The sequence below is a fragment of the Gymnoscopelus braueri genome, assembly GCF_963280865.1.
Source record: "Gymnoscopelus braueri genome assembly, chromosome: 13".
Classification (NCBI taxonomy): domain Eukaryota; kingdom Metazoa; phylum Chordata; class Actinopteri; order Myctophiformes; family Myctophidae; genus Gymnoscopelus; species Gymnoscopelus braueri.
This window is the reverse complement of record NC_137615.1, coordinates 50,127,025-50,150,864: the sequence shown is the minus strand read 5'-3', so window position 1 is coordinate 50,150,864 and position 23,840 is coordinate 50,127,025. Positions and strand designations below refer to the sequence as shown.

The following is a 23,840-nucleotide window of genomic DNA, read 5'->3' as shown; positions in this document are numbered from 1 at the left end:
AATCCATCCACGAGTATAACCGTTTTTTTGGTCTTTTTCTTTTTCAATTTATCCACACAGAACCAGAGATATCACGATCCAAAGATTTCTAGCTCCATTCACTCCTTGGTTAACTTATTACTTTAAAATCCTGTATCTCGGCTCCTGTGTAAAAAAAAATTAAACACTGGCACTGGGGGAAGTAAAATTAAAAAAACCCTCTGGCAGGGAATGTGTTAATGGGTTAAAAAACATATTTTGTATGTAATTATTCACTTTCTTTCCACAATCTTTCCACATAAACGTGTTGTGTGATCAACTTCTCTGAACACAATTATTTTGCCACGAGTGTCTGCTGGTGTCTGGACTGCAAGGCACGGTTTTCGGTTCATTGTCTTGCTCAAGGACACTTCCACAGTAACACAGGGGGCGGCCAGGGAACCAGCAGCCTTCCGATTCCAAGTTGGCCATGCCTGCCCCCTACACTCCCGCTAGAATGACACACGCACACGCACGCGCGCGCGCGCGCACACACACACACACACACACACACACACACACACACACACACACACACACACACACACACACACACACACACACACACACACACACACACACACACACACTCTTTCTTACAGGAAGTGCACTTTCTCTTACAGGAAGTGCTTTGGAACCAGAAATGTATTCTTTCTGGTAATGTAGCAAACAAAACAAGCTATGAACAGATGCTGTAATGACCACGTAGGTGGTGTTGCCAAAACACTCACAAAAAGGCACAGTTATACAGTATGTAATGTGATCATCGGTTTGTGTCTTGCAGTTGGTGTGAACATGTTCTACTTCTGCATCATCGTCTACCTGTACGGAGACCTGGCCATCTATGCTGCTGCTGTGCCCATATCACTCACTGAAGTGGCCTGGTAAGAGAAACCTCACCGATCCTTGACATGTTCTACCGTTTCAATTAGAGCTGCAAATAACACATTACATTTGTTTGTATATATATACTGTGTATATCTATACTTTTCCACACAACAGTCATGCAAAACAACTAAATATTTTCTTTGATAATTTCTATAATGACATGTGCAAAACAGGGAATGATGACTAATCCATTATTTCATGAATTTATTGATAATCTATATTATTTTCTCTTTACATTCAATTAAGCATTGCACCCCTACTGGTATGCGCCACTTCACCAATCCATTACTTTTTTTCTTCCGCATCAAGCCTAATTTGTTCCCCGCAGCAGCTGTGCGACGGCGTATAAGCTCACAACACATTGCGTCCACGGCGCGTTGTGAGCTCGTAGGCTCGGCTATTCTCGGGCCCCCCCCCGCGCCACGAAGTCTCGAATCGGGCTTCAAGTTCCCTTCGACCTTCGTTCCTTCGCCAGTCCTCCTCCCCCCTCCTCCTATAACCCATTGAGACCAGCAACGCATTTTTGATTTTCACCACTTTGACCATTTCTTATACTTGGGCTATTCAAAAAATTGCAGATCTACAAGCTCATAGCGCTGTGAGCTGCTATTTGTTTTTGAAAAATCGTGTAAGTGTGTGCAAATCTTTGAATGTATATATATTTTTAAAGCGACCATTTTTAACTCAAATCCTACGTTTTGTTTTTTTTTACTTAAAAAATACCTTATGTTGCTGTAATATCAAACTTTTTTCATGTAAAGGACCCCTAACCTGATATGTATTTGTCCGCGGACCCCCCCATCTCAAAATATTGTGTTCCAGGGAGCCACAGAACCAAAGATTTGAGTACAAAATGTATATATATATATATATTCAAAGATTTCCACCCATTTCCACATTTTTTTCCCCCAAAATATAGCAGATCTACAAGCTCGAGTGCCGCGCTATGAGCCTGTAGATCTGCTATTTTTGAATAGCCCAAATAAATCTAAAAAAATGACACAGATGCGTTCCCGGTCTTAAAGGGATAAGCTGTTTTTTTTTGGCAGGACACTGCAGGACCTCTCTCTGCTCCTCCCCAGTGTCTCTCCAGACTTGGTCCTCCTGTACGTTTTGGCTCTGTTCCTCGGTGTGCTTCTGAGCGCGTCCAGCGAGAGAGAGAGGGACAATAAAGCGTTTCCTGACCTCATGCCGGCACCACTGCTGGCATAGCGTTCCCCCGTTGACTTGGCCGGCCGACAGCTTCTTTATTGCGGCTCAGTTGGGCAGACAGGGTGTGAATGAGCTAGTTCATTTTAGTTGGAGACAGTGGTGGGAGAGGAGAGGTACTCTGATTTTGTTTTACTTGAGTAAAAGTAGCAATGCCACAATGTATAGTCCTGTATTCAAAATTTGTATTACAAAAAAGTATTGGCGTTGAAATATACTTGCAGTACTGATTGACTGACTGATTGATTTATTGATTGATTGAATACTTCATTAACCCATTTTTCTTTTGTTTTTATAAATCTTTTTATTGGAGAATAAACATTTAACAATAACATTGAAGCTCTCCATAGATTTTTTCTTTTTTTTAAACAAGATATTGACAACACAATAAAACACTATCACAAGTTTTTATTTAACAGTACAAGCAGTACAGTCATAAGTTATGCTAAAAGGATAATACAAACAATTGTGGTCCATTGCACTCAATTCACCAGTAAGACATCAAAAGGCATATTTATTCACAGAGAAAGGAGGGGTGCCCCCCCCCCCCCTTCCCCCAAGTTTTGCTCCCTTTGGTGTTAGCCCATGGGCGTCACTCACTCTAGAGAAGGAGTAACTGGGCACTGATCCTCGAGTATTAAGAGAATATCTTAAAGACCAGACCCATCGTGTCGTGGGGTGATGCGTTGTGAGCTTCGAGATCTGCTATTTAAGAATGGCTGAAGAATAACATAGGGCTTACTTGGTTAATATATGTTTTGTAATAATAATCTACATCGGTAACTAACTAACAACTCAAGTTCTCAAGTAATTGTAGTGGAGTACAAAGTACAATATTTGCCTCTGTGTGAAAAGACTACTCAAGTTCCCAGCTGCTTATCATTTGTGTTTTGAATAATCAGAACATAATTGAAATGTCTAAAACATGTTTTCCAATAGAAATGAAGTATAAAATAGTCATGTGCACATTCAAATAATGGTCTACACTTTAGAGGCATGTGACTTTACATCAAACAATACAGAATATGAACGTTATGTGGCCAAAACCTTTGCGTCTTATTGAACAACCCCCCCTCCCCCAATACAATTAACCATCCATTTCCCCATTATAGCCCAATGCTCTTGTCTAACATCACCCATGGGTGCTCAATGAGCCATGAGGGCTTGTGTAGGCTTATTTTATGGGCATTCATAAAAACGTTTTTTTTCTTTTTTCTAGATGGCAGCACAGGTGAGTGAGCAGGCGACAATAAAACATTAACACTCTGAATTTCGACCTCTTCTCATAGCAACACTGTCGGGCGGAAACTGCGTGTCTCCGTCTTTCAACTTTTTTTGTTTTTTTTCGTAAATTAGGGCTACTTTGTCCAAAATATCCGATGTACAAGTTCAGAAAGTGACAATTTGCGATGCGTTGTGAGCGATCTATTTCCGCTATGTAGCAAAACAAAAAAAGAAAAGAAAAAACAATTTTTCACCTATAACACTTGGCCAAAATGGGGAGGTTTTGTGCGCTTTGCAAATATTTATAAATATTTAAACCAATGAAAAGTATTAATAAGAGCTTGTGACTAAATCATAACTAATACATTGAATCCATTGGAACACAGGTTATTTTTTTTATTGCGTTCCATGAAAAAGTAACGTCTTTGAACGTACAGGCTTTCCACCCGACACGGCGACGGCACGGAGAGCGAGAGCAGGCGTTGAACCTCATCCGCCCCAAAAAAAAGCCTCATTACGATCACAAACCTCCGCCGCATGCCAGCGCGCCGACATGAATCGACACTTGAAAGCAACATTCTTTTCCCTTAACCCATTAAGACCGGGAACGCATCTGTGTCATTGTTTAGATTTCTTTGGGCTACTCACAAATAGCAGATCAACAAGCTCATAGCGTGGCACTCTATGAGCTTGTAGATCTGCTATTTATTTAAAAATCGTGGAAAATGTGTGCAAATCTTTGAATATAGTTGTATATTTTTTAATGTATTTGTAACTCAAATCTTTGCTTCTGGGGGGGGGGGTCCCTGGAACAAAATATTTTCAGATGGGGGTCCGTGGCCAAATACATATAATGTTGGGTGGTCCTTGACATGAAAAAGGTTTGAGGACCACTGATATATAGCAACATAAGTTTTTTCAAAAAACTGTTAGGATTTAGAAGACATTTGTAGAATCCCCAGAAGCAACTATTTGAGATTTGAAAAAGGTTTGCTTTAAAAAAATACATGTATTCAAAGATTTTTACACATTTCACGATTACAAAAAATTAATAGCAGATCTATAAGCTCATAGCGCGGCACTCGGTGTGAGCTTGTATATCTGCTATTTTTCGAATAGCCAAAGAAATCTGAAAATGACACGGGTGCGTTCCCCCGGTCTTAACGAGTTAAGAGTCAGACTGCAGGTGGCCCAGGCAGGCTCCTAATGATTCTATTGACGCTGCAGCCCTGTCGCACTTTGCCACCACCGACGCGGCGCTGTCTTGTGATGGCTCTTGAGTGACACTCATTAATTTGCCACCCACATCCAGAGACACCAGACGCGCCGCGTGGCCGTACCCCTCCCTTTTCATTCATCCCGTCCGCTCTGCAACATCAAGTGGGGAAAACTTTTTTTTCTAACCCATTAAGACCTGGGACGTATCTGTGTCATTTTTAGATTTGAGCTAATTAGCATTATTTTACCCTTTTGGCTATTCAAAAATAGCAGATATACAAGCTCATAGCGCGGCACAGAGTGCCGCTCTATGAGCTTGTAGATCTGCTATTTATTTATTTTAATCGTGTGCAAATCTTTGAATATATGTTTTTTTTAAAGCGAACATTTGTAACTCAAATCTTTGCTTCTGGAGGGATTCTATAAATGTCTTCTAAAACCTCACGTTTTTTTGGGGAAAAAACGTATGTTGTCTCAAACTTTTTTCATGTGAAGGACCCCCAAAATGCGGACCCCCATCTCAAAATATATTGTTCCAGGGACCCCCCAGAAGCAAAGATTTTCGCTTAAAAAAAATGTATATATTCAAAGATTTTTCTAAATAAATAGCAGATCTACAAGCTCATGCTATGAGCTTGTAGATCTGCTATTTTTGAATAGCCAAAGAAATCTAAAAGTGACACCGATTCTTTCCCGGTCTAAATGGGTTAACTGACTGCCGTCTTCACATCTCTGTGGTGGAAAGAAATGACACGAAAGAATATACAATAATTTCAGCCTCTTCTTTACACCCGTACATCTGTGATGTGACAATAAAGGTGATTCTGGAATTGTGAAATTCGTATGTGCGGACGCCCTCCGACGGCAGCCGAGACGGATGTTTGTATAGTCACTATCTGAACCATCGCTGTGGTAGCGATGAACCAAGTACTGTATGCATGTACTGGTAGACACAATCCTCTGTGTTAAAAGGGTCCCTGGCTAATAAGCCAAATAAGCCTTAAAGGGTTAGTTCACCCAAAAAATTACTTATTTTCTATCGATTAGTCACCCCATGGAGATTTGAATTCATGAAGATTTTTTTTGTTTTGTCGCATTCCTAAGGCAATTATTTGATGACGAGAAGTGTGTTCCGGTAGGAGACACAAAGGAGACTCTTTGTTTTCAATAGAAAAAAAGTCATTTTGGGGGTGAACTATCCCTTTAATACATTATAATTGCCCCTTATAACAAAAAAAAAAAACGCCTTTTAATTATTGTATTTATTTTAGAAATAGTTCATCTTTCACTCAATAGGGACAACTACGGTCTCAAGTTGATGATGTCATTTGTCCATGTGTTGTCCAGCCCTATGGCATATATGGAATGCATGTGCTAAAAAAAAAGTATTACAAATATTGCTTTGATGCTCATATTAACCGTAGGAAGTATTACGTTCATACTTGAATATCATACATTCCATAGGGCTGGACCACACATGGACAAATTACATCATCAACTTGCGACGGGAGCGGTCCCTATTGAGTGAAAGACGAACCATTTCTAAAATAAATACAATATCTAAGGTGTTTTTCATTTCTAATTGTAGTTACATAGGGCACATTATAATGTATTGTATTATTAGCCAGGTATCCTTTTAACTCTGAGGATGTCCAAATGTAACCCGGGTCCGTTTTGTAGCTTGTATTTTTACACCCTCAGAGTGACACATGGATACATTGACACTGAGGATTTAGTTACGATATGTACTGTACACAAACAGTCAAATCTGAGAGTTGGTTAACTCTCAAAGTGTATCCCATGCACTCAGGATATTGTTGTGCAGACGTGTGATTTAGAGTACCGGTACATGTTGACACTTTTCAGAGTTAATCTTGATTCCGTGTGTGTGTGTGTGTGTGTGTGTGTGTGTGTGTGTGTGTGTGTGTGTGTGTGTGTGTGTGTGTGTGTGTGTGTGTGTGTGTGTGTGTGTGTGTGTGTGTGTGTGTGTGTGTGTGTGTGTGTGTGTGTGTGTGTGTGTGTGTGTGTGTGTGTGTGTACGGTTCTGCCTGTCCCTCCTGTGCAGTGGGAACCACTCATGCAGCGCCAAAGGCACGAAATACAACGACACGGACGCATGCTGGGGCGCCGTCACCCGGAAGGACGCCTACAGGGTGTTTTTGGTAAGTACTTGGCAGCAAACGCCCACCCTCTTCTATTTCTCTCTCTCTCTCGACCCCCTGCGGCCTCCCTGGAGGGTCTGGCAGCCACGCACACAAACCCCTGCCTCCCTCCGTCCCTCTGGGGTGTGGGTCGTTGGGACCGGGCCAATGCGTCACGGGATGAATGATCAAACTTGCGTCAAATCCATAGACCCACTCTGTTAGACTGTTGCCGTCTGGCACTTCTAAAGGACTTTCATTTATGGGCCGTGTACATTCACACGAGCGCCTTGGATATCATCTTCATGCTACAAGCACGCAGATTCACACGCACAATGTTCTAATGGATTATAATATTGTGCGTGCGTGTTCGTGACAGGGCGCGCGCGCGTGCGTGTTGGAACTGTTTATGAGCGGATGTGTGTGTGCGTGTGTTCGCTATGGCTCCACGGCGCGGCGACGGGACACGCACACGTGTGTGTGTGTTGCAACTGTTGCAGGTACCAAGTACAAAGTCACTTTCCATCCCTGATATACTGTCCATATAACAGTATTTATCACACATAACCCACACTGCACATACTTTGGGGGCTCATATCCCCGACGGGTATGAACCCTAACCCGACGCGTATGGACTTGAAGTCGGTAAAAGTTCTACATTCAAAATGTTACTCAACTCAAGGTCAAGGTTCACTTTATTAGTATTAGCATACAGATATATATATACTTGAAGTAGCAAACATGAAAGTGCTAATTATGCAGAATGACCATTTCAGAGACACAAATATATCACATTATTGGGCTATAATTATTGATCATTAACCACTTATGCCAATTTCATACTTCAGCCATTCGAAAATAGATGCTTATCGCGACGCTTATAGATCTACTTATTTCTGAAACAAATTGACAATCTTTTGATTTACTACTTGAATATTTGATTATTGGCACATTATTGATTATTAACAATCTCAATCTGCAAAGTGACTAGTGACTAAAGCTGTGAAATAATTGTAGTGGAGTAAAAAGTACAATACCGGTCTCTGAGATGTAGTGGAGTAGAAGTTTTAAGAAATGGAAATACTCTAGTAGAATAAAAGTACCTTCACATTGTACTCAAGTAGTGCTCGAGACAATGCTAAAGTTACTTCAGCCCACTACACCCCATCCCGGTGCCGCTGCAGACACAAAGTATGCATGTGACCTTGAAGTATTAACCCAATCAATCCGGGAACGCATAGATTTCGTTGGCTATTCAAAAATAGCAGATCTGCAAGCTCGGTGCCGCGCTACGAGCTTGTAGCTGTGCTATTTTAGAAAAATCGTGAAAATCTTTGAATATGTATTTTTTTAAAGCAAACATTTGTAACTCAAATCTTTGCTTCTGGGGGTCCCTGGAACAACATATTTTACAAATGTTCGCTTTAAACAATATGTATGTATGTATATTCAAAGATTTGCACACATTTTCAAGAGTTGAAAAATAGCAGATCTACAAGCTCATAGCGCGGCACAGAGTGACGCGCTATGAGCTTGATTTATACACAGTGAATACTCACTCTGAGGGTGTACAAATGTAACCAAATGGATCCGTAAGTTGCATTGGTGTGGACTGGCCTTAAAACGGTATCGTTGCAAGGAGTTGCGACTAGCTGCATCGGTGAGGACTGGCCTTTAGAAATGGGCCTTTCAGTTTCTGCTATGTTTTGAATAGCCAAAGAAATCAAAAAATGTCACACAGATGCGTTGCCGGTCTTGAAGGGTTAAGAGAACCAAAACTCTGGCGCATCTCGCTCCTTGCTTTAACTCTGCCTTCTTGACGATGATCGATGTGCTGATCCCCTCCTGTATTATTCCCCTGCCCACCCCACCCCACCCCCACCCGCTACCCACTACCCACCCCCCCTTGGTTTCTCTCCTTCCTTCCTTTTACCCTCACTCACTCATTTAAACAAAAACAAACCAAAAAAAACAGCCAGAAACGAGCCCAAAACAATTGTCTAATAAAGGATTCTTTCCCCTCCTCTCTGCCCTTTTATCTCAAATAGGATAATCCTCCTCGCCTTGTGTGTAAGCAAACTGAATCAGCCTGATTTATTGGAACACCCTTCTTGGTTTGTTTACACTGTGTGCTGCCGCTGCGGTCTTTGTATTAAAACTGCTCCGGGGGGGGAATTGATGTCTTTAACACCTTTTTTTTTTTATGAGCAGACGACGTATATTGTCCGGTGCAGACAACTGCTGATTTCTGTGGTTGGACTGGTAATGTTTTCTAAAGGGAGTGTACGACGCTAAGCTGTAAACTAACCCGGAATTAATTACCGCTAGGGCGCTGACCAGGGTATCCCCAAAAGAGTCTGACATTATTGGCTGTGTTGTACTATTAATCAGTGGTGGAAAGTAACTAAGTACAATTTCCTGGTATTTGTACTTTACTGATATTTCCAATTTCCAATACTTTTACTCCACTACATCTCGAAGGCAAATATTGTATTTTTACTCCACTACAATTATTTGAAAACTTTAGGTACTAGTTACTTTGTAGATTTGGATTATTATTACAAAACATACATTAACCACTTCAGCTCTATATACATTTCGGCCATTTGAAAATAGCCGATCTACAAGCTCACAATGCGTCGTGACGCGATGCATTGTGCACTTGTAGATCGGCTATTTTCAATTGTTTTGACTTGTAACAGAGTATTTTTATATTGCAGTATTGATACTTTTAATTAAGTAAAATAGCTGAGTACTTTTTTCCACAACTGCTATTAATCAGAACGAGTCTCATCGCAGATAATTCTTTTTTTTTTCTTTTTCTTTTTATATTTATACACAGTACTATGCTCACTCTGAGGGTGTACAAATGTAACCAAATGAACCCGTAAGTTGCTTTGGTGTGGACTGGCCTTAAAACGGTTTTGTTGCAAGGAGTTGCGACTAGTTGCATCGGTGAGGACTGGCCTTTAGAATTGAATACATGTACACACTCAGTGTTGGCAATGGATGCATTTGATTTGCTTTGCATTTGTAAAAGATATACAAGTAACATCAATGAACAGTGAGGACAACAGGGCACATTCATTTTTAAGCCTTCTCGCATACAATTCTTCATTGAGGTCAGACTTTTGTTCAAGGCCATTTCTTTAGTGTTTTGCAAGATTTCATACCTTTCATTATGATTATAAAATGACAAGCATATTTCCATAGTAATTGCTTGCTCATTCTTTTCTTTTTTTTGCCATGTTTAATGTTGACCTTGTCTGCGAGCATTCTAACGAGGCCTCAGTTATTCAATGTAAAAAAGAACCTTGTGGGCCACGCTTCAGTCGAAAACCTAGAATGAACTTCCTCAACTGTTTATTAACCCTTTCAAACCGGGAACGCATCTGTGTCATGTTATGATGTCCTTGGCTATTCAAAAATAGCAGATCTACAAGCTCATAGCGCGGCACAGAGTGCCGCGCTACGAGCTTGTAGATCTGCTATTTTTGAAAAATCTTGAATAATGTGTGAACATCTTTGAATATATATTTTTTTGAAGCGAATATTTTTTAACTCAAACATTTGCTTCTGGGGGATTCTACAAATGTTTTCTAAATCCTAACAGTCTTTTGAAAAATAACTTATGTTGCTATGGTATAGTGGTTCTCAAACTTTGTTCATGCTAAGGATCCCCCAAAATGATATGTATTTGGCCGTGGACACCCATCTCAAAATATTTTGTTCCAGAGACTCCCCAGAAGTTGTAACATGAGTTAAAAATGTTCGCTTTATAAATATGTATAATCAAAGATTTGCACACATTTTCAGGATTTTTCAAAAATAGCAGATCTACAAGTAGCCAAATAAATCTTAAAATGACACCCGATGCGTTCCCGGTCTTAATGAGTTAAAGCTACTCTCTCTTGATATTAGCTTTTTTTTTTGTTGAGCTTACAGGCATTTGAGTATTGTTTTGCCATTACTTGTTTTTCTTCCTGTGGAAAGGTATTAGATTTCGCACCCCCCCCGGTAGAGATGACCCCCCAACGAATCATATATCTTTGAGTTTTGATAAAACATTTATTATCACAGCTGTTTATGTACACAGCAGCGGCAATGTCTTGTCCAGTGCCCTGCCCCTCCCATTCATTCACTCCAGAATGGTCAAATTGCGACGAGACATACTAATTTTTGCACGATCGTATACGACGGAGAACGCTTCCCGGAGGAAAAAAATAATGCTGCTGTCTGAATTGCCCTTTAGACACTGGCCACACACTGAATGATAAGTCTAAATAATGCACTATTCCCTTCAAGGTAGTAGTTCGTATAGTACCCAACCAAGGTGGAAAGAGTTATCAAAATCGCCCCCTCACCTAAGATCCACTTCTGACACATTTGTATGTCTGTCTGCACACACACACATACACACACACACATACACACACACACACACACACACACGCACACGCACACGCACACAAGCAGACACACACTCAGACAGACAGATATTTTGTGACATATTGTGGCCTCTGCTCAATAATGTGTCAGGGTGTGAGATATAGGGGCCATACTGGCAACAGCTTCACTGTTGCTTCTCCTCTTCTGAAACATTCATCTTTCATTTTGTTCTACAGTTTTTTTTATCCCCCCACGTTTGAACTGTATTGAACCGTCGGACCTGGTGAGTGTGTGTGACCTCAACCTGCCTCACTTCACCCTGCTTTGTGTCGGCCCGGCTGTTTGCGTGTGTGTGTGTGGTCATGAGCAGTGTCAATTGTGTCGACTAAAACTGACGAAGAATTATCGTCGAAAACTAAATACAAAACTAAGCTATGATGACTAAAACTATGACTAAATATATTGACAATTTCGTCAACGAATACAAACTAGATGAAAATGTTGTGGAGGCCTAGTGGAAAAGAGATCCAGTAGAACTAAGACACGTCATTGTATGCTTGGTTGTGCACGGGTGTCAAGCTCCGAAAACAACCGATCTACAATCTCACAACGTGTCTGCGACGCGTTGTGAGCTTGTAGATTGGCTATTTTTGGCACACAGCTAAGTCTAAATCAGGCATTACGACGCCATGAAGGCTTGCCAATTTTTTTTTTTCCTAAATCAACTGTAGATTTAGTCGGCTAAAACTAAAACATTTCAGATGACTAAAATATGACAAAAACTTAAAATGGATCTTTATTCAAAATACCATGACTAAAACCTAATTAAGCAAATGCTGTCAAAAATAACACGTGCGTGCATGCGTGCGTGTGTGTGTGTGTGTGTGGTCACGAGACATGAGATGGTACATTGAGTTCTCTCCTCAGTAAACTGCCTTCCCTTTCGGGTTATTTTGTGTATTTGTAATTCCATACATGCTGCTGGGTTACGCTGTTGATCAGAGGTGTCTACCCACAGCAGCAGATGCTGTTGTTTTCATTGTATGTGGATGGCCAAGCAATCAAATGAAATATGCCAATTTTTTTTGCACTCAAACGTTCATGCTTATGCACTAATAGGTGCGTGGCAGGCGAAACCATGATTTTGATCTGCAACAAACTTTTTCATAGATTGTCACAGCTTCATACAACGCAGAGACGAGGAGGACCTGTATTGTTGTGCTAACAGAGACGTGGCTAACGGAGTTAGCATCTGATTCTTCTATCACTCCTCCTGGCTTCACCGCGTATAGGAAAGACAGAGACCCTGTACTGAGCGGTAAGCAACGTGGGGGGGGAGTTTGTGCCTTGATCAACAACAACTGGTGCAAAGATGTTAAAATCCTAGACAGTCACTGCTCACCAGACCTTGAACTTTTAATCATAGCCTGCCGTCCTTTCTACCTACCACGCGACTTCAGCATCGTGATTGTAGCCGTTGTTTACATTCATCCTGGAGCTAATAAGGACACAGCTATGAGGGAATTACACCAGGCGATCAGTGCACAAGAAAATCGCCACCCGGACTGCGCAGTCATCTGCCTAGGCGACTTCAACCGGACAGACTTAAAAAAGGTCTTTCCCAAATTCCACCAGCATGTCGCCTGCAGTACCCGTGGTGACAATATTCTTGACCACTGCTACACGCCCTTCAAGGATGGATACAAAGCTCTCCGCCGCCCACCGCTAGGAAGCTCTGACCACGACGCCATCCAGCTGCTACCTGCCTACAAACAGAGGCTAAAAAGGGAGCCGGTCGTTGAGAAGGAAATCCGAATCTGGTCTGAGGACACAGACGCTATGCTACAATCCTGCTTCTACCAGACTGACTGGGGGATGTTTAAGAACGCCGCTGGGAATAACATCAACGAACTCTCAGACTCAGTCACTGGCTTTATCAGCAAGTGCATAGATGACATAGTCCCAAAAAAGACAGTTCGGATCTATCCCAATCAGAAACCATGGATGGACAGCGGAGTACGTGCACATCTGCATGAACGGGACGCTGGTTTCAAATCTGGCGACGTGGAAACGCGCAACACGACGCGCGCGGCCCTAAACAGCGCCATCAGGAAGGCGAAAAAGGCCTACACAAAAAAGATGCAAGACAAACTCAGCAGTGGCGACATCAGGAGCACATGGCAGGCAGTACACACCTTGACAGACTGCAAAACAAGAACCAGAAGCGAGGTGAACCCGCCTGCCTCCCTCCCCAACGAACTGAACACTTTCTACGGCCGGTTTGAGATCAGCTCCAACCGCGGCAGCCAAGCGGGGCCATCAGCAGCACCAGCAGAGGAGAACCCTCCTCTAACCATCTCGGAGAGAGAAGTGCGTACAGCCTTCACACGGGTCAACATCCACAAGGCAGCCGGACCTGATGGGATTCCAGGCCGGGTCCTTAAGACATGTGCAGACCAGCTGGCGGGTGTCTTCGCTGACATCTTTAACCTCTCCCTCTCCCTGGCTGTGGTCCCTGCAGGGTTCAAAATGTCAACCATTGTGCCCATTCCCAAAAAGGCCAAAGTGACATGCCTGAACGACTGGAGACCTGTTGCTCTCACCCCGATCGTCAGCAAGTGTTTCGAGAAACTGGTGAGGGAATACATCAGCTCCACGCTACCTGCCTCGCTGGATCCGTGGCAGTATGCATACCGCAAAAACAGATCCACCGACGACGCTATTGCCATGGCTCTCCACACCGTCCTCTCGCACATGGACAACAAGCTGCTGAAGGACAAATATGTACGTATGCTGTTCGTGGACTACAGCTCAGCATTCAACACCATTGTCCCAGCAATACTTGACAAAAAGCTCAGACACCTAGGGCTACACCCAAGCATGTGCGACTGGATACAGGACTTCTTGTCCAACCGACATCAGGTGGTGAGAATGGGCAGCATCACATCCGACCCCCTGACCCTCAACACCGGAGCACCCCAGGGATGCGTGCTGAGCCCTCTCCTCTACTCCCTGTACACGTATGACTGCATAGCCACACATGTCTCCAACACCATCATAAAGTACGCGGACGACACGACAGTGATAGGCCGAATCGTCAACAACGACGAGTCTGACTACAGAGAGGAGATCAAATCACTGGCACACTGGTGCCGTGAGAACAACCTCTCTCTTAACGTCGACAAGACCAAAGAACTGATCGTGGACTTCAGGAGGCCGCGGAGAGACCATGCGCCCATCCTCATCGACGGTGCTGCAGTGGAAAGGGTCAGCGAGTTCAAGTTCCTCGGAGTACACATCGAGGAGGACCTCAAATGGGAGACGCACTCCACACACGTGAGGAAAAAGGCTCAGCAGCGACTGTACTGGCTCCGCCGCCTGAAGAAGCTCGGAGTAGGACGTCGCATCCTCAGGCTGTACTACAACAGTTCTGTCGAAGGCATCCTAACAGGCTGTGTCACGGCCTGGTACGGGAACTGCACTGCCCGAGAAAAGGTCAGCCTACAACGAGTAGTGCGATCGGCAGAGCGGATAATGGGAATCGAGCTCCCAGCGCTCCAGGAACTGTACAAAAAGCGGTGCGTGGTCAAAGCCAAGCGCATCATCAAGGACAAGCACCACCCAAGTCATAGACTGTTCAACCCCCTACAACGACCGCGACCGGGCAAGGGGCTCTACCGCAGTATCAAGAGTTCCACCACCAGATTTTGGTGTAGTTTCAATCCAGCCGCTGTCAGAATGCTGAATGGGGCATAAGCCTGGATGAGTTCAGCAGCCTGACAGCAGGCGGCGCAGACTTTTCTGGCTCTTCCTGAACACACCTGTGGATTATACCAGGGACAATGACTTGGACTTTAGCCCCCCCTCGGACACACCTGTGGACTACACCAGGTACAAATGACTTTTTGTTGCACTCCCTCATGGAGCTACATGCGGATTATACTAGGGTCAGTCCACTCTAGGTGGACACGCACTGACCTTTTGCACCTTAATCCCTTGTATAACGCACTGACTTTTTTTGGGTCTTTTTATTGTGCTCCTTAAGCACCTTAACGTCCTTTGTCTATCATGCACAGTATAAGTATAACATGCACAGTACAATACATTGCTGCTATGCTCAGGCACCTTAGTTTAGTTTTTAGTTTTATTTATTATCTCAGGTAATTTGTAAATATGTAGATAACTTGTCTGGCCTTCTGTTGCTCTCTTGTTTTTGATCTCCTTCCCACCTGCCCCCCACCCTCTTCTTCTCCCCCCCCCCTCTTCTTTCTATGGAAACTAACGTTGCGATGGGAACGATGTACAAAAAAGAATTTCACCCACTTTTTTACCTTGTAAACCTGTGATGTGACAATAAAACTGATTCTGATTCTGATTCTGATTCTGATTCTGAGCTTCATAGACTTGTGTAGTGTTGTGTTGGATTCATGTTAATCTGCATTTTCAGACAGTTAACCACTTAAACCCTGTTAGAAAATGTGTACTTGGTCTGCTCTTTTTTCCCTGTACACCAAACCTGTTCCACTCAGAATAGGGATGCTTGGGTTCAAGTGGTTAATGTAAAAGCACGGCACCAAGTGTCGCGCTATGAGCTTGTAGATCTTCTATTTTTGAAAGTCGTGAACATGTGTCAAATCTTTGAATATATATACATATTTTTAAAGCAAACAATTTTAACTCAAATCTTTGCTTCTGGGGGGTCCCTGGAACAAAACGTTTTGAGATGAGGGTCCGCAGCCAAATACATATCATTTTGGGGGTCCTTGAGAACCACTGGAATAGACACATACGTTTTAAAAAAAAAAAAACGTTAGGATTTAGAAGACATTTGTAGAATCCCCAAAAGCAAAGATTTGAGTTACACATGTTAGCTTTAAAAAATATATATTTATTCAAAGAATTGCACGAATTGTCAAGACTCAAAAATAGACTCAAAAATAGCAGATCTACAAGCTCGTAGCTTGTAGATCTGCTATTTTTGAATAGCCAAATAAATCAAACAATGACAGATGCGTTCCCCGTCTTAATGGGATAATAATGTCAGAGAGAGAGAGAGAGGGAGAGAGAGGTAGTAAGAAGCAGAGAACCTGGGGGCTCATGTCTGTGATGTTGCATTGATGGATGGACTCTCTCCTGGGGGGGGGGGGCACTCTTGTTGCGTGGCCTGCAGGATGGAACAACGTCCACACCAGCTTAAAAGCTTTACTACTCCTCCTCCTCCCTCTTCCTTATCCGTGACCTTAACTCGACCTGCCGGGTCACAGCAGTCTGGGCCACGGCTCGCCGCGGTGCCGAGTACTCGTGTTTCAAGGTTCGTCCGCGAGCATCGGTGGCCACGTAGCCTTATCACAGAGCTCCTAGCCATTGACCGGACTCTGTGCCTAAACCAAGGGCCCAGCTTCCTGCTTTGAAATTTGGTATATATAGGAAGTACAAGTTCATATGAATGGCCTCTAGGATCGCTGTTTTACCCCTGCTGGTGTCAGAAATATTTTTTCTCAATGCCAAGTGGGTGGGGTTTTGACAAACTTTAGACTTGATTTCATTACCTTTATACACATTGTCATGAATACTATATGCTTCCAGTCACTAGTTTAAAGTCTTTTTTTTCAATCATGATATGCGTTTTGGTAAGTTATGGTTATTTTAAGGTTGAGGATAAAGTAGGGTATGCTCTAGGAGGGGCGGGATGATTTGATTGACAAGCTACACAACCAATAGCATTCATTTCCCGCCCCCACTCTTGATTGACAAGCTACCCAACCAATAGCATTAATTTAGCGATTGATTTCCGGTTGCTTTTTTGTATATATTAAAGATGGTGGATTTAAAATAGCTGAAAAATCAGCTTCATTTACGGTCTGTAGAAACCAAGTGCGTCACTTTGTCCATTACATTTTTACAGTCTATGGCCTAAACACGCCATACACCTCGCTCCTATTGTCACGACTGGACGTGTGTTAGATTTCGTGTGAATCTCTTCAGCACTGGCAGATTTCCCCGCGGACGGGACGCTGCACAGTGATCACTGTGCTTTTGTTCAGAGCGGGCCGACAGATTGTGGGTTATTTTTAGGTCCCATAACAGCTGTCCCTTTTTGCAGATGACTAGACCTGCTCCGGCAGTAGTCCACTCCTGACAGCCACTAGGGCAACAAGCAGGGACATGCAGGCAAAAAAGGAAAACAAAAGAAAACCGCCTAACATCTTAGCCTAGTTTTTTCAGTGGTGGGAGAAAGTACTCAAATGTTTTACTTAAGTAACAGTATCGATACTGCAATGTAGAAGTGCTCTGTTACAAGTAAAATGTCCGGAATTCAAAATTGACTTGAGTAAAAGTACAAAAAGCATTGGTATGAAAATGTACTTAAAGTACCAAAAGTAAAATTGCTAATATGTTTGAAAATAGCTGATCTACAAGCTCACGACGCGTCACGACGCGTTGTGAGCTTGTAGATTGGCTATTTTCAAACAGCCTAGGTATAAAATAGGGCCAAAGTGGTTAATGTATGTTTTATTATGTGTTTGATTGATTGAATACTTTATTTAGAGGTTTGCAGACAAAACACACATGAAGGTACAGTTCAAATACGAGGTCAAATACAAGGTCAACTAAATAGGATCCTCTTGTACTCAATTCATGCAATAATTTATATCGGCAAAGTAACTAGTAACTCAAGTTTTCAAATAACTTTAGTGGAGTAAACATACAATATTTGCCTCTGAGATGTAGTGGAGTAGAAGTCAAAGTGCTGAAAATTGGAAATACTCCAGTAAAGCAAAAATACCTCAAAATTGTACCTAAGCGCATACTTCAGTACATGTACTTAGTTACTATACACCACTGAGTTCATTCTTTCAGAAAGACACTTGCAAAATCTTCCATCAATAACTTTACCGGGCCATTATTTGCATGTGCATATTCGCACTGTCGTGGTCGGTTTCTTGGATGGAGCGCTGCTGTCTACGGGAGGCCTTACATATTGCTCTTCATTTACTGGCTCGCTGTCACAAAAGACTTACGCAATCGCGGCGAGGTGTCACGCGGCATGAGGGCATATCCAAGAGGCGCTTTCGGAGCCTGAAGAAAGAAAAAAAACTGGCTTTAAAAGTGTTAAATGAGGCAATAGAAGTTGTGGTTTGGTGGCGGAATAACGTCTCCTGGGAGAAAGCGCTGCAAAGCAGAACGCCCGCAACACTCCAGATTAACCCATTTTGGGCGGGAAGCCCTATTTGTAACTATACCTTTCAGGACGGGAACCCCTTTTGGGGTTCCTGTTGCTATGTACAGTATATAACATACACCTTCACTTAATGCGGCCCGCAGGTTAATATCGGATTACTGATATAATTATTGATTTCAGCTGTTACAATTCCAAACATGCAAACATGACCCGCTTTAATTACTTCAGGCTATATTATAGTAGCTTAATGACTAGTATTAACATTTTATTGTCTTTTTTTATGTCCACTGTATTTGCATTTAACTTCATAAAGTTAACATAAGTATAACTAAATGCATTTGAAATAAAAATGTTACTTTTCAGGATTCCAATTAAAAAATAGCAAAAATAGCAGATCTACAAGCTCAAAACGCATCGCACTGCAACATGTTTTGAGCTTGTAGATTGGCTATTTTTGCACATGTTGTGTGACATAGAATGACAAAGTAGAGCATTAATTATGAAAAAAGTTAAAATACGGAGATAAGAGGTTTCTGCCCGACAGTATAATGCAATGTGGCCCTCTGGAGTGAGTGTGGAAATATAGTGGCCCTCTCCATCATGCAAGTTGCATCAACCCTGGTATGTAGTATTGTAATTTTTTAATTCATACTTTTTCAGAAAACAGGTCAGGATTTAGAAGGCGTTTTTAGAACCGGCCTCAGGTCTAAATGGGTTAAACAGAAGTCTCAAGGTGCTACGGCTAAACAATAGCATGAATCGGAGAAAACAGCCAGCACACACAATAAATGTCCTTTTCACATATTTTATTTACCTCTCCACCGCGGACAGAGCAACGTGCAAATAATGTCTCCTCCCAGCCTCTTCCTCATGTAGTAATCCTAAAAAAAAGGCCTGGTCATTCCCTCATTTGGAGAAAGCGTACCATCACAACATGCCAGTGGCGGAAGAAGTACTGAAGATATTTTACTTAAGTAAAAGTAGCAATACCACAATATAAACATACTCTGTTAGAAGTAAAAGGCCTGTGTTAAAAATGTTACTTGAGTAAAGGTACAAAAGTATTGGCAACAAAATATATACTTAAAGTACTAAAATGTTTGAACATAACAGATATACAAGCTCACAACGCGTCACGATGCAACACGTTGTGAGCTTGTAGATCGGCTATTTTCAAATAGGTTATGTATAAAATAGGGATGAAGTGGTTAATGTATGTTTTTCTAATGTAATAATTTATACCTGCAAAGTTACTGGTAACTAAAGTTTTCAAATAATTGTAGTGGAGTAAAAATACAATATTTACCTCTGAGATGTAGTGGAGTAGAAAACACTGTATTTACACCACTGCAACCTGCACATAAAGGCAGACCTCATACTGTCTGACAGTGATGGCAAACTGCATCTCTCTCTGTCTCTCTCTCTCTCTGTCGCTGTGTCTCTCTCTCTCTCTCTCTTCCCCTCTCCCTCTCCCTCTCCCCCTCTCTCTCTCTCTCTGTATGTACAGTGTGTCTGTGCGTCACCAGGCCACTCTGTGCCTTCTGTTACATCCGTTTCACATAGGCCAACTTGTGAAACGGTTCGACGACAACACGTGCCAAAACTTTTCGCCGTATCCATGCAGCAACGCCGCCCACGGTGCATGCATGCGTTCGTCTGGCTCACCTCCCATAGCCCGGCTGGGACACATCTCCTATATAACCTGCTGCGATTTGTCTAGTTCCGGTCCCATAGCCTGAGACCTATCCCATAACCTGGAGAGCTGATTGCTTTGTGATTGCACAACATATGACATATAGTTGTCATTGATTCATTGATGGATTTGAAACATAATTTAAGAATTGAGGTCCTTGGCCTGCTGCCAGTTTTCACAAGAAATATGACCGGCCATAGTAGTTTGCGAGATTAGCTGCGGACGCACACACACACACACACACACACACACACACACACACACACACACACACACACACACACACACACACACACGACGGACGCAAGACACACACAAGACGCAAGACACAAGACATGTTATAAGATATATCTTATACTTGTGTACTGTAACTTGTTACTCAAGTAACATTTTGAACAAAGACCTTTTGCCAATTATTTGGGGGCCCACTTGTAATACCTTCACGGCCCACAGGTTGAGAATCGCTGCATTAAGTCATGAAGTCCATCAACCTCGTGTTTAAGACATCAGAGCCTCTATTGATTTCGAGGTTTCTTATTCATTGAAACGGACTAATTACTCCATAATGATGAGCACACACACACACACACACACACACACACACACACACACACACACACACACACACACACACACACACACACACACACACACACACACACACACACACACAAACACAGTCGGAGCGTGACAGCCATGATCTTCATCCCGCTCCATGGAAGAAAGGGGGAAAAAAAGCTCTTAAGAAGATCAATTGGTGGAGATTTGATCTGCCACTGATTAATTCTGCTGTCTGGTGGCCTGGCGGGGGGGGCTTTCTCTCTTAATCCATTAAGACCGGGAACGGATCCGTGTAATTTTTTTTATTTCCTTGGGCTATCCAAAAATAGCAGATATACAAGCTCATAGCACGGCACTTGGTGAGCTTGTAGATCTGCAATTGTTTTGAAACATTTTGAAAATGTGTGTAAATCTTTGAATATTTATATTTTTTAAGCGAACATTTGTGACTCAAATCTTTGCTTCTGGGGGGTCCCTGGAACAACATATTTTGAGATGGGGGTCCGCGGCCAAATACATTCCTTTTGGAGGTCCTTGACATGAAAAAAGTTTGAGAACCACTGATATTATAGCATTAAAAAAACCTGTTAGGATTTAGAAGACATTTGTAGAATCCCCAGAAGCAAATATTTGAGTTACAAATGTTTGTTTTAAAAACAAATTGCATATCTGTTATTTTTGAATAGCCAAAGAAATCAAAAAATGACACCGATGCGTTCCCGGTCTTAATGGGTTAAGAACTTACGCACATTATCCGTGCATGTTGAATGAGGGGGGTCTTGTGTCCGGAGACGAGGGGCTTTTGTGTGCATATCTTATCTGTGAGCTTCACTATGGTCACTGGAGGAGGTTGTAAAGGCTGTTGCATAACTGGCCATTCCGCGCTCCACCTACTGTAGCCTCCACCCAGCCCGAACCACATTAACCCATTAAGACCGGGAACACATATGTGTGTAATTTTAAGATTTATTTGGCTATTCAAAAAAATAGCAGATCTACAAGCTCGTAGCGTGGCACTGAGTACCGCACTATGAGCTTGTAGATCTGCTATTTATTTATTTTTTTCGGGAAAATGTGTGCAAATCTTTGAATATATATACCGGACGGTATATATATGTGTTTTAAACATGTTTAACTCCGATTTGTGCTTCTGGGGGGTCCCTGGAACAACATATTTTGAGATGGGGGGGTCCACGGCCAAATACATACATTTTGGGGGTCCTTGACATGAAAAAGGTTTGAGAACCACTGATATTAAAGCAACATAAAACATGATTTAAGAAAAAAAAAATAGGATTTAGCAGACATTTGTAGAATCCCCCAGAAGTAAAGATTTGAGTTTGCTTCAAAAAATATGTATTCAAAGATTTGCACAAACTTTATTTTTTTTCTCTCAAAAATAGCAGATCTACAAGCTCATGGTGCCTTATGTGCCATAAACGGTCCAGACCGTTTTTGGCCCATTTATTTTTTTATATATTTTTCCCACGTGGGGCGCTCTAACGGAACTTTGGGATCATCCAAGGAGTCTCTAAGAAGGAGAGGCCGGATGTGGATCCATGTCAAAAATGCTTCCGGTCGGCCGCTCCAATGTTAACTCCTTGACTAAAAGCTTAATATCTCCATTTCTTTTTAACGTGGTGGAAGTGAGCCGTTTTCGATCGGCGATCACTCTGCAATGGAGGATCGCGTTAGAAATATTATTGTTCCAGGCGTTAGTCGGGACCCTCGGCCGTCTCGCACGCACGCTTTGTTTACATGCACTTCCGCGTCGGGGCTTCTACAGCAAGACATGTCAACGTAAATGGATGGAAGATATGCTGGCACTAGATGTACCCTATTTTAATAAACCTCTTGCACACATTGTGTTAATGGGTTAACCCTGGTGTCCTTTTCGGACCATTTTATGAAACTTCTATTAAAAATATAAAAGTATGTAGGGCTAGCTTATAGCAGTGGTTTTACAAGTGACGTACGGGGACCCCCCAGGGATTCTTGGCGGGGGTTCCAGGGGATCCACAGCTGAATTATTATCGATAGTTAGGAACCAAAATGGTCCCTTACAGAGCTGTAACTCCGAGAGTGTACACATTTGTGGCCAAATGCATACCAAACTAGGTGTCCTTTTAATTTAAGAAAAAAAGTTAGAGAATCCCTGGCTTAACCCATTTAGACCGGGACAGAATCGGTGTCATTTTCAGATTTCTTTGGCTAATCAAAAATAGCAGGTATACAAGCTTGAAGATCTGCTATTTTTGAAAAATCTTGAATGTTTGTGCAAATCTTTTGAATATAAAAGTGAATATATAAAGTGAAAAATGTTAACTCAAATCTTTGCTTCTGGGGGATTCTACAAGTCTTCTAAATTCTAACAGTTAAAACAAATATTTTATTATTATTTAAATTAATTAATTATGAGTGGTTCTCAAAATTATATGTATTTGTCCACGGACCCCCGGCCCCGCAGCCCCCTCACCCCAATCTCAAAATATTTTGCTTCAGGGACCCCCAGAAGCAAAGATAGTTAAACATGTGTTTATATATATTCAAAGATTTACACCAATTTTCACGATTAAAAAAAAATATCAGATCTACAAGCTCATAGGCACCCGGTGCCACACTTTGAGCTTGTATATCTGCTATTTTTGAATAGCCCAAAGAAATGTTAAAATGACACACAGATGCGTTCCCGGTCTTACAGGGTTAAAGTGATGTTTTAATATCACAACTGATGGCCTTTTTAAAGCTTCCCCTGTTTAAGTACAACAGTGGGACATTATTTGTGGACACTCCAGTCCGGTCCCCTGCAGGAACACTCCCCAGTCCCCCTCAGACCTCAATTAAACATCTCGTGTCCTTGATGGTCCCCCGGTGAGTTATTACATAGAATGTCACTTGTTAACCCTTTAAGACTGGGAACGCATCGGTGTCATTTTGAGCTTTCTTTGGGCTATTAAAAAATAGCAGATATACAAGCTCATAGCGCGGCTATGAGCTTGTAGATCTGCTATTTTTTTTTTGTGGAAATAAATCGTGAGAATGTGTTCAAATCTTTGAATTACATGTATTTATACATTTTTAACTCAAATATTTGCTTCTGGGGATCCCCGGAACAAAATATTTTCTAATATATCATTTTGTGAGGTCCTTGACATGAAACAGTTTAAGAACCGCTGGTATATAACATCATATGTTTTTTAAACGTTTTTGGATTTAGAAGACATTTGTAGAATCCCCAGAAGCAAATATTTGAGTTAAACATTCGCTTTAAAAAAACATATATATTCAAAGATTTGCAAAAAAAAACATATTTTTT

The 23,840-nt window shown here is 42.0% G+C and overlaps 1 protein-coding gene across 1 annotated transcript in view; it reads left to right on the top strand.

Moving 5' to 3' along the window:
* Positions 1-23,840, top strand: part of tmem104 (transmembrane protein 104) — a 159,354-nt gene that overhangs the window by 41,339 nt on the left and 94,175 nt on the right. The window contains exons 7-8 of the mRNA XM_080446466.1: positions 803-902; positions 6,623-6,719. Of these exons, the coding sequence (XP_080302592.1) occupies positions 803-902; positions 6,623-6,719 (197 nt within the window). The remainder of the gene's footprint in view (positions 1-802; positions 903-6,622; positions 6,720-23,840) is intronic.